General features: G+C 33.9%; 1 protein-coding gene across 1 annotated transcript in view; it reads left to right on the forward strand.

Annotated features, from left to right (window-relative positions):
* The window catches only part of CCDC148 (coiled-coil domain containing 148), a 279,583-nt gene extending 271,836 nt beyond the window's left edge, over positions 1-7,747 (forward strand). The window contains exons 13-14 of the mRNA XM_044669112.1: positions 1,795-1,935; positions 7,601-7,747. Of these exons, the coding sequence (XP_044525047.1) occupies positions 1,795-1,935; positions 7,601-7,747 (288 nt within the window). The remainder of the gene's footprint in view (positions 1-1,794; positions 1,936-7,600) is intronic.
* Positions 7,748-12,156: the final 4,409 nt, after the last annotated feature.

The following is a 12,156-nucleotide window of genomic DNA, read 5'->3' on the forward strand; positions in this document are numbered from 1 at the left end:
TTCTAAAAATTAGCAACTGATTATATTTTTTTGATTCTCTGTGAGAGTAATTTCAATTTCAATAATTATGATCAGTTCTGGTTTCTAAAGCATGACTTTGATACCAAAAATTTTAAATCTGTGGTAATAATTTTATCTTCCATGAACTCACTAAAAAGGGAGGAAGAACTATTGTGCTAGATTCATCATAAATATTTACAATTTTACCATTAGAACTTTTGAATTCCATTAAAATATTCATTGAGCTCTTGTTATGTGCAGAGAACTCTTTACTACTGAAATAAATTCAGAAAGAATTAAAAAAATAAAAATCAGAAATAAATTCAGAAAGAGAAACAAGTTCATAATTTAGGTGATGTCTAATTTATTATATTATATAACATTTTTTCTACTGCTAAAGGAATATCTCCCTCAAGCATGTGAAGACCTTCCCTTTTCTGTAAAAGTCCAAAAGGTGTCATCTTTTTAATATGGTATATATTTGAACTATCTTATCATAGAAGCCCAGGATTTAGATTAAAGGGGTACAGTGTGATGGTGGTGGTGGTGGGAGCAGGAAGCATTGTCTCTGGAGTCAGGGCAATTGATTCAAATCTTGCCTCTGTCCCTTGCCTGTGTGAACTCAAGCAAGTCACTTAACCTGGGTCAGCCTCAGTTCATCTATAAAATAAGAGCCTTGGATTGAATGGCCTCTCCCTTCTACTCCAGGTTTATGATCTTGTGAAGAAGTCATCTTATCATACGTTTTTTAGATATAGAATTGGAAGGGGTCATCTGACCAAACTCTTTCATTTTACAAATAAGAAAATTGAGGCCCAGAAAGGTCAAGTGAATTTCCCAAAGTCTGTCTGTCTGTCTGTTTGTCTCTCTCTCTCACACACACACAGCAGAGCCATTATTATTTAAACTGATGTTTTCTAACTAAATACAATTTTTACACAAATGCCATGTAACCTTAAGGATGCACTTTTTTTTTTTTAACACACCACGATTATCTTAAGGAACACCTAAACATTTGTTTAGAGGCCTATAAGTTACTTTGATTTATTTGAATGCTTTTTTGTGGTGCCGCAGAGGGGCAACTGTGACTTGCACACTTGAAAACTACTCAATGATCTATACAGTGAAAACTGGTCCAGCCAGAATCTTAAAGATACCCTGACTCTTTGAATTTAATGCTACCCTTCAGTTTACTCAAACCTTATTTGCAGATAGCTGGAAGGTGGCTCAGTATAGAAAGAGCCAGGTCTGGAGATGGAAGGTCTTGTGTTCAAAACTGGCTTCAGACATGAAATAGCTGTGTGACCCTGGGCAAATCACCTAACCCTGTTAACCTCAGTTTCCTCATCTATAAAATGAGATGGAGAAGGAAATGGTGAACCATTCCAGGATCTTTCCCAAGAAAATCTTTAATGAGGTCACAAAGAGTCAGACCCGACTGAAAATGACTGAACAACAAAAACCAAGTCCAGTTGCCATTGTCACTTCACTGGGTTGATATTTCTCTATACATTTTCCAATAACCTGACATGAGAAAGAAAACCAAATTAGATTTTTAAGTATATGGCCTCATGATCCTGTTTTTAACTATGGGTTGCAGTCTTGAAATTCTTATCATGAAATAAGTCTTTTTTCTAGATTTTTAAGGTAATTATTTTGACCTCTGCTCTGAATTTTTATTATATTAATCAACTTTTCTGGCTTTAGTACAAATTTGTTAAAGATGGCAAATTTACTTCTGCATTATTTAGCTTTGTTGCATATTCTAATTAGCATAATTTTCTCTTCTGCTAGGTTTCCGTTGTGGCCCAATGGGATCCTGTTAGAATGATGGCAGACACGTTGGCCTCAAAAGCCAAAAGGGGAATTGGAAGTGAAGAAGAATTTGTTCTTCAAAAGCCACTCTTCAAATTGAATACATATACAGAACCTCAGGTCACTGTTATATTTGATAGATTGTGATTTGAGAAAATTAGAATGATTAGATGACTGTGTTGCCACCCTTCCTTTCTGCCAGTCCTATCTCTTCACTCAATAGATTCTTCAATCCTTAAATCCTTCCTGCCTATTCAGGGTTGCTGTGACCTGGGGTTAATTTCTTTTCTGTCCCTGTCCCCAACTTCCTGGAGTGGAGTAGAGAGTTCTCCCTTCTCACTTCTGATTTTTAGTTTGGGGTCATTTTTGGGGAGTGGGACTGGTGATCATGGATAGAATAAGGGTATTGACTTTGAAAAGGTGGCCTACTACCCCCTCTTCCATTCCTCCACCTCACATGGCAAAGTCAGCCCTAGCACTACTTATTTATTCCCTTTTCTCTGCACTCCATTTCCAGTGTACTCTTCCTGTCTTGCTAGCCTTCTGACATCTGGCTCTTGTATTAATAAAATTAGGACTCTTGTCCTTAGAATTTAATAAAATTTATTAGAATTACTTGGATAGGTAAAAGAAGTGAAATGGAAGAGAGATATTAAGGACTAGGCTAGCTTTCCATGTGGTTAGTACATCCAGCAGCACCCCCAGCAGCAGCTTCCTTGGAAGGACAACAGAGAGAGACCTATAACTTCCTCATTAGCCCCTTTAATCCTCTCTTTCACCTCTATGTCAAGTTGAGTCATGTAGCAGATGCAGGTGATGCAGGTGAAGCAGACTCACATCACCTGTATGACCCAAGAAAAAGGGGGGAAGGGAGGGCAAACTCCCCCCTCCCACCTTCTCTTCCCTCATCCACTCTTCTTCACTCTTACAACCCTGGCCTCCTTGCAATTCCTTCACCTTGAAACACCAATCTCTGTGCCTTCCAGTTAGCTGGCTCCTATGCCTAGAATGCTCTTTCTCCTCATCTCTTGCCATTTAGATTCCCTGGCTTCCTTCAAGGCTCAACTCAAATTCCAGGTTTTTTAAGAGTCTTTCCCTGGTCTCCTCACCCATCAGACAGCTAATTCAGATTAGTATTACCCTTCAGATTCCCTTCACCTATTCTATGTCCTATTGATAACCTAGTTATTTTATATATTATCTCTCTTTTTAAAATGTATGATCTTTAAGATAGAGACTGTTTTTTTTATTTTTATTTGTATCCTCAGTTCTTAATACTAGAATATAGTTCTTGGCTTATAGTAAGGGCTTAATAAATGCTTGTTGACTAATTGACTGACCCTAAGGATCCCTTCCCTGCATTAGCTACTTGCTAGTTGTTTGACCTTAGGAAAGTCACTTTTCTCTAAGTCATGGTTTCTCCATCTATAAATGAGGTAGTTGAACTAGAGTTTCCCCTCTAAATCTAAATCTGTGACCCCAGTTCTCTTTCTCTCACATACCTTCCATCTTCTGGAGTTCACTTTCTTTTGAAGATAGTTCATATCTTGGTTAATGCTCCAACTCCATCTGTTCCTTCTCCCATATACTCTGACACAGAGGCAGCAGAAGCTGGCATATTTTTGGTTCCATTTTGCCACTTTTAGGGCCTCTCTAGTCAGCTATCACTCAGCAACTACATTTAGTCCTTGAAACTTCATTCTTACTAACCAAATCCTTAATACTGTCAAGTATGGATTCCAAGTAGTTTTCCCTCCTCTCTGAATCACAATCTTCTTTATCCCTTACCAATTCCATATCCCTTCAAATAACCTTGACTTCCACTTCCACGTCTCAACACCTATAATTTCTGTCTCCAGTTTACCTCAGTGAAGCAATATCATACCTTCGGTCCCACCTTCCATGCTTATCATTTGTTTTCAGGATTCCTATTTAGGAATCTGATAATAACAGAGTAAAGATATTAAGATATACTTTTTCTGGCATTTAAGTACTATATAGTTTGAACAATCATTGTAGTCAATATGTAATACTCAATTAGTGTTTATTATTTCATAATAATGCTAGTTATTAGAAAATATTTGAATAAATACTCAAACTTTTTATTTAAAGTTATTTTCAAATTTATCACTAACTTTTTTATCTTTGCAAATGTGAAAAATATATCTTTTCAATTCTTGAAGAGACCAATTTATGCTTGTATTTTGTTGTTTTATATTCCTCTTCTGCACCAAAGAAATAATTTCTTGTTAATTTTCTTTTAAGTTGGAAATGAAAAGAAAATCTTATCATAATCCTTTAAAAGACACCACTGATAAAGCTTTCCTTCTTTTTTCCATAAAGAATTAAAATAAACAAGAGAAATTTTGTGTTTAAGGAATGATGGTGGTAAAATTGCTTAGAATAATGAAGTAGATAATACCTATTCTTTAGTATCTTATAACTTAATAGGGTTAAAGAAGGTCAACACTACACAGAAATATGTAGATGATGAGGCTTTGAGTTCATGTATGAAGATAGGTTAGAAGAACTAGGGATGTTTAACCTGAAGAAGAGAAGACTTAGGGAGGAGGGTGGAAAGGGGTTCATGACAGCTATTTCCAGCTATTTGTAGGGCTGTCCTTGGAAGGAAAGATTTGAGGGCAGAAGCAGGTAGAATGGGCAGAAGTTACAAAGAGTGAAATTTAGACTTGATTTCAGGATAACTATTATACTATTTAAAGGTTGAATGAATTGCCAGAGAGATTGTGGGTTCCTACTCCTTAGAGGCACATGATAGATGACCATTTGTAAAATATGTTAAAGTGAAAATTCCTTTCACTTATGGGTTAGACTAGTTGGTTGCTGAAGGTCCTTTCCAACTTTCAGTTTCTGTGATTCTATAAACTACAAAAATGTATTTGTATTATATTAGTCTTCAAATCTTGTGAATGGATAAATATTTTTGAAAGATTTTTGGTATATGAGACTATCTTAGACTCTGCCATAATTTTTTTTTAACAACTGCATTTTAACTTTTGTGAACCCATCTAAATCCTTAATGGAAAATAAAAAGAGGACAACTCTATCTGCTCTTTTTATAGGATTAGGACATTTTTTAAACTCCATATTTCTTTCCTAAATCTCTGACTTCCTGATTTCTGTTAATAGCATATCATTTGTCTAGTATGCAGGCTATCTCAAGGTTCAGTCTTCCATGACAGCTCCCTTTCCTTTTCAAATTACCCTAACTGAATCCTTCTCATTTTAGTTCCCTAATCAAAAGCCTATACAATATTCAGTGATAATAATCACTAGCATTTATATAGAGCTTTAAGGTTTGCAAATCACTTTACATATATTATCTAATTTGATCCTTACAACATCTTGGGAGGGAAGTACTATTATTATTCCCATTTTACAGATGGGAAAGCTGAAACAAACAGAAGCTGTAACTTGCCTACTATAACAGAGTTAATAAATTTTTGAGGCAAGATTTGAACTCAGACCTTCCTGACTCCAAGTCCAGTTCTCTATTCTTTGTTTTCCCTGGCCGATTGATTCTAATCAAAGAATCTATAACCTCACAGATAAAGGTATATTCTCTCAGGTAATGGAGATTAAAACACCTTCATACCTGCTTACCTAATCCGTGTGCTGATCTTGTCCATGCCTTCCAATGTCCATGTCATAGGGAAGACAACCAAGATCAAAGATTGGGGCCCCCATAGTTTTTGCTGATATTAGGAAGATACTAATGAAGTACAAGGGATGTCCACTTGTTACCTCTTATTTTTACTACATGACCAGCCCATCTTATTTTTTGCTCAAACACTTCCGTGGTATCTTTTACCTTGGTTCTCCTTTACAATTTATTGTTTATGTCATGTTTTGCAATTTGCCCTCACCCACCATCCTGTTGCCTTCTGGATAACATTCATTTTCAGTTTGCCAGAGACTATATAACTTGCAGCTAACAACAAAACTTGTTGAATATTGCAATTTTAAAGGCTGGTTCTTTACTTCAGAGAGAAATTTGGGGTCATTAAAAGAACTTTGGGGGCAGCTGGGTAGCTCAGTGGAGTGAGAGTCAGGCCTAGAGACAGGAGGTCCTAGGTTCAAACCCGGCCTCAGCCACTTCCCAGCTGTGTGACCCTGGGCAAATCACTTGACCCCCATTGCCCACCCTTACCACTCTTCCACCTATGAGACAATACACCGAAGTACAAGGGTTTAAAAAAAAAAAAGAACTTTGTAGTTTCACAAAAATCTAACCCATCTCTTCTGTCCATTATTCTGTCCATTAAATTCTGAGCCTAGCCCAATGGCTACTTGCAGTTTCTGTTTTATATATACATATATAAACATGTATGTGAACACACACATAGTATACCTTGTTCATATGAGTACATATCAATCTATATAGTCATCATTCTTCATCCACTTGGTTTTTCCTAGATAAATAGGCAGGCCAAATTCTTCTGAGTGATTATAGAGGTCATTGAAGAAGCTTTTTAATGATCTAGATTCTAGATTCTAGAACTTGACTCAATCAAATTAGGGTCATCTACAAATAGAAGCATCCTGAGGACCTCACTTTTGCATTAGTGTCTTGGACTCTTAAACATCACTAAAATAGCAGTTGTATTTAATCACATACTTTGTGGCAGTTTATTCATAGGTTTATGTATATTTTCTCATAGCAGACTATAAGCAACTCAATGATAGAGACCATGAATGACTCCTTGTAAATTTTTTACCTGCTTCCATCACCAGAAGAGTTCTTTGCACTTAGGTGTTCAATACCTATTTGTCTGAATGATGGAGTTTTCAGTGAAAAAAAAATCAAACATTTTCCATTATACTATATTTTTTATATTTTTACTATCAAATGGTATTAGGGATTTGGAGATTTCTTATTTAACCAATTATTTCATTTTTGTATACTTTTTCTTTAAACTCATGACTTTTTAAAAAAATCACCTGGCAAGGCTTCAAACCCATAAAAAGTCTTTATTTACTAAAATCTATATGCAACCAACTTCTTATCATTGAATCTCTTGGCACTTAACATCCATAGCCTGAATGGAAGATGAATAGGATCCAATCAGCTCTAAATGAAAGCACAAAATTGAACTACTTTTCTATCAGTTCTCACTTAGAATCAGATTGATGGAGATATTGTGGGTCCTGTTTGAAATAGAAAAACAGCAATTTGTTGGGCAAGTTGTATTGATTTAACTTCTTTCCAATAGTAGCTACTTGTTTAAACATGATCTACATATTACCAAATCATTATGCAAAAAATCTATTAAATAAATGTTAGTACCTACTTAAATGCGAGTGGAAAAAAGTTGTAGCTTGGCAATATGTTTTACCTCTGCATATAAGATGTATACTTTTAGTCAAAGTTTAAATATGAGGATAAATTAAAGCTAAAAAGGGATTGCCCTCATCCCTTTAACACTTTACTACTTAATAGTAAATTAGTCATGTATAGTTTGTATAGATTCAGTGAGTTAATATATATAAAATGCTTTGCAAACCTTAAAGTACTATAGAAATGCCAGCTTTTTAAAAATTTGCATTATATTACATGGCCCTATTATTTTAGTTTCAAAAAGTTGCAAATAATTCCATCATGAATTATAATTACATGTTTATTTGTAAACATTTTAAATTTCTATTCTGCACAGAAAATATGTATATCTTTGGGAATCATGACATTTAACATTTCTGTTTTTTTTAATTACTTAAGTAATTCTTACTTAATCTTAAATGTAATACTTATATTTTCTTTCTCCAGATAATTTCTGACCCTAGACTTCGCATTGAATTAGCTCTTCGAGAAGCTGGACTTCATAAAACACTTTATGCAAAAGAAATCCTACCAAAAATTTGTCCTTATAAACTTCCAAGAAAAGACATGGCATCTACTATCTTTCAGATATAGACTTCAGACAGAAGTCACATAATATACAAGCAAGAGTGTTTTTGATGCAGTTCTGTATTTAATATATAAACTACTCTCAAAAGTAATTCTTTAACTATTTATTTAGTATGGCTAAGCTATTTAATTATAGGTTGGGTGACTTTATCTGCAGATGAAATTCTCATATTATTCTCAATAACATGACTATTCCCTAAATCTTTAAAAAATAAATGTTTTGTTATCAGATTCTCTAGGAGTAGAATTTATAAAAGATCTACATATTTCATTTAAAAAGTTACATTTTGAGAATGATATTTTATATGAGTTCAAAATAACTTTGCAAAACAAAATAGCCATTGAAAGAATTAGATAATATGTGGCTGCTGTCAGCTAGCCTTAATTTCCATTTGTTATTTCAGAATTTGACTTTTTAATTATGAAAGCTTCATTATCATTAATACTTCTATTATCCCTTGATTATTATAGGAGGAGACTCAACCTTTCTCTAAATTTAGAAACCAATTTGGTGCATCATGTTTACTGCAAACCAATCATCCAAACAATTTCATTTTGCAAATTATTCCTTAAGAATAAATTAGGAACTAGAAATAGCATTTCAACCACAGGAATCTTTATTTTAGCATAGAAAAATGTGCTATTGAAGTAGATGGAATAATAAAAAGTTAACAATGTTTAGAACTCTCAAATTTCTAAATTATATACTCTATCATGATTTTGCTGTAGAGAAACATATCTAATAAAAATATAATTCTGTGACTTTATTTCTAGGAAACTAGATTTTTTTTGTTGGAATTATAAAATGCTATAGTCAAGTGATATCCTAGGTGTGTGGGTGGTGGCAACAGTACTGTTCCCACCACTATCACTACTACTAACGGGAGCTGATAAGAGACTACCATGATGGTAGAGTAAAATCAGCATTCTAGCCAAACTTTTCTAATATCTCCCTCCAAACAACTTTAAAATAAGACATCAAATCAAATTCTAAAATGGCATAACCAAAGAAATATTAGAGTGAGACATTTTTCTAGCCCATGATTGGGACTGGTCAGGAACATAGTGTAATGGACACAACAGTGGTGGGTCTTAAAGTCAGCAGCAATGGCAGTAACTGGGAACTCTCACTAAGCAGAGACAGTAAGGGAATTAAACACCTAGTTGGAAAGAGATCATAGGGGATCTTTATGCTAACAGTAGGTATAGGTCTAGATGCCCTTTGTCATATCCACTGACAATTACTTAAGTTCTACATCACAGTTCCAAGGCAAAGAGGAGTGCTGGCACTTGCAGGCAGTCATAGGTAACAAGGGACTATACCTGGATATATATTAAAGGTCCAGAAAAGAGAGACTTTGTGATTGCCAGAGAGCAGGGACCCCACCTGGATAAGGATCAGAGTGCAGACTAGGAAATCAGTGACCATACTTCTCCTACGATCACATCACATTGGAAGTATCCCAAACTAATAGACACTCAGAACTAGCTATAAAAAAAAAGGGCAAAAGAGTCTAAAGGTTGGAATCCCCAGAGATGAGCACAACTCTTAAGAGAAAGTTCAAAGTCAAGAAATAGGCTGAAAAAATTATCAAACCATGAAAAAGAATCTGACCATAAAAAGTTACTATGGTAACCAGGAAGCTCAAAACACAAACTCAGCCAACAATAATGTGGAAAATATCAACAAGCAACACTTTGAAGGAAAAATACAAATTGAACCTAAGTCCAACAAGAATTCCTACAAGAGTGAAAGAAAGAAAAAGGAGTAAAAAAATAAAAAATATTTTAAACATCAAATAAGAGTAGAAGAAGAAAAACTTGGAAAATAAATGAGAGCAATGAAAGGAAAGAAAATTAACAGCTTGGTAAAAGAATCACAAAAAGCACTGGAAGAAATAACTCTTTAAAAGACAAAGTTGGCCAAATGGTAAAAGAGGTAAAAAACCTCACTGAAGAAAATAACTTTCTAAATAGCAGAGTCATCAAACTGTTATCTTTAAAAGGTACAAAAGCCATACTAATGAAAATAATTCTTTAAAAATTAAAATTGATCAAATAGACCTCAAGAAACAATAAAACAAAATTAAAACATTTTAATGGAGCTGATAATTTGGGGGAAAATGAAAAATTAAGTTAAGATGTATTTAAAGGTGCTAGATAAGACTGAGACATATTCATTTAAAGCAAGGATAATTAATAATACTCTTTTATAGAGCATTTTTCATTTTAGAAACCTTCAAAGTCCAAAAGAATGTAACGTTTCTAGCTAGAATAAGACCATGCATTCATAGAATCAGAGAGACTATTATAAATATGATCAGCATAGGATATTAATATTGGTATGAATGATAGGATTGCCATTTGGATCTCAGTTTGGCTTCCTATGAAACTATCATTATATAATATAGTCTTTCCCATTACAACAGCCTATGAACGTTTATGCTACTTAAAGTGATTGGTGAAGTGACAAGTTCTGAGGCACTTCTAGTCTGATTCTTTTGTTATTCTGAGTTAATTCTTTAGGAATATAGTTTTTAGGACCAAGTCCCATAATACTCAAGCAAGAGCCTTTTTTTTTTTGATATAGTATTACAAAGTACTCTTGAAATTGGTTAAATATCTTTCTCTTTCAGTGTTTTAATGTCATTATGAATATTATTAAAGTTATGTCTATGCTTATAAGCTCCTTTATTCTTGTTTTGTTCTCTCATGAACTTTTCTTTCCATTGTATTTGAGTGCAATTTGTTTTGACACATAATCTGTTATAGGTTTATATTTAATTGATCTGATTCAAAACCCAGCCTGTTAGGTAAGAAACTCATTTCAGTCCATTGATAAATATGTTTGTGGTAAAGCGGTAGTAGAATTGATTATCCTTTCTCCCCTTTTAGTTTTCATAGTTTACACAGATATGTCTATTATTTATCACCACATATGTTTAAATCCTACAATACTTACAAATATTTTCTAACAATGATTTCATTAGTCTCTCTTATAAATATGTTCATCTGAATGTAACTCTGAAATGCTTATCTAAGTCCTTTATTGAAAGCAAAATGCTCAATTACTACTGAGATAAAGTGTAAATTAATTTTTGTTGTGGGAACATTATCCAGTAAATAAACATTTTTTAAAATTCCCTAGTCTAGAATAAAATGCCTGATAGGGACACTAGATGACATAATAAAAGAAGGACACTGGAATTTGATACATATACATATTCAGACAGTTTAGACCCAGTTATCTACATATCCTAAATCCAGATAATCTGAAAAGATCTTCTGCCACTAGATGTATTTATATATAGTAAAATGTGTATCTAAATACAGTTGGCAAAGCCAACCAATTTAATACCTATTAATGTTCTCTTACTTGCACTTGTAGGCTATTTGACCCTCTTAACTTACATAAGTAATAACAAGGTTGGTCTTAAAGTCACTCATTTGAAAAATCAATATTTATTGAGAATCTATTCTTTGCAAGGCACTTTGCACATAGTGTAAAGTCCCTTGACCCCAAGTATTCATGACCTGGTTGGTTAGAAAAAACAAATACACATAATTCTACACAAAAATTATGTAATATAAAGGCAAGTGATGGTATCAATATTAACTCCTTCTAGAAATTCAGAAGATGGTGGAATTGTTGTGGTCTGAGATGACCCAAAAAACCTTTGTTGAGAAAATGGAAATTTAATAGGGATAAGATTTGGTAAAGGTGAAACAAAAGAGATCAATCCAAAAAAGATTCTAACCTGAGCAGAAATATGGAAGTAGGAAAGCTCAATAATAAGCTAGGTGGTACTGGTAGATAAAGCACTGGGGCTAGAGTTACAAGTTAAAATCGGTCCTCAGATGGGCAAGTCACTTAACCACAATTTCCTCATCTGCAAAATGGGGATAATAAAAGTGTTTATATCCCAGGGTTGTGAGGATCAAATGAGAGGATGATTGTAAAGTGCCTGGCACATAATAAGTACTATATACAAGCATGCCCTGTTTTATTGTACTTTGCGTTATTGAGCTTCACAGATAGTGAGTTTTTTTTAAAAAAACAAATTGAAAGTTTGTGGCAGCCCTGCATTGAACAAGTCTATCAGCACCATTTTTTCCAACAGCATATGCTCATGTGTCTCTGAGTCACATTTTACTTCAAACCTTTTCATTATTATTATATCTGTTATGGTGATCTGTGATCAGTGATCTTTTAAAATTATTTTTTATTTTAATAACAAATTTCCGCATAAGTTTTCTGAAGTTATATGATCCAAATTGTCTCCCTTCCTTCTTCCTTCCCCCCCTTCCAGAGCTAGTAAGCAATTTAATACATGTATCATCATGCAAAACATATTCCCATATTCATTTTTGCTGCTTGCTAGAGCTGGCTACATAGATAAGCTGGTGCCAGAATA

Source organism: Gracilinanus agilis, chromosome 3, assembly GCF_016433145.1.
Source record: "Gracilinanus agilis isolate LMUSP501 chromosome 3, AgileGrace, whole genome shotgun sequence".
Taxonomy (NCBI): Eukaryota; Metazoa; Chordata; class Mammalia; order Didelphimorphia; family Didelphidae; genus Gracilinanus; species Gracilinanus agilis.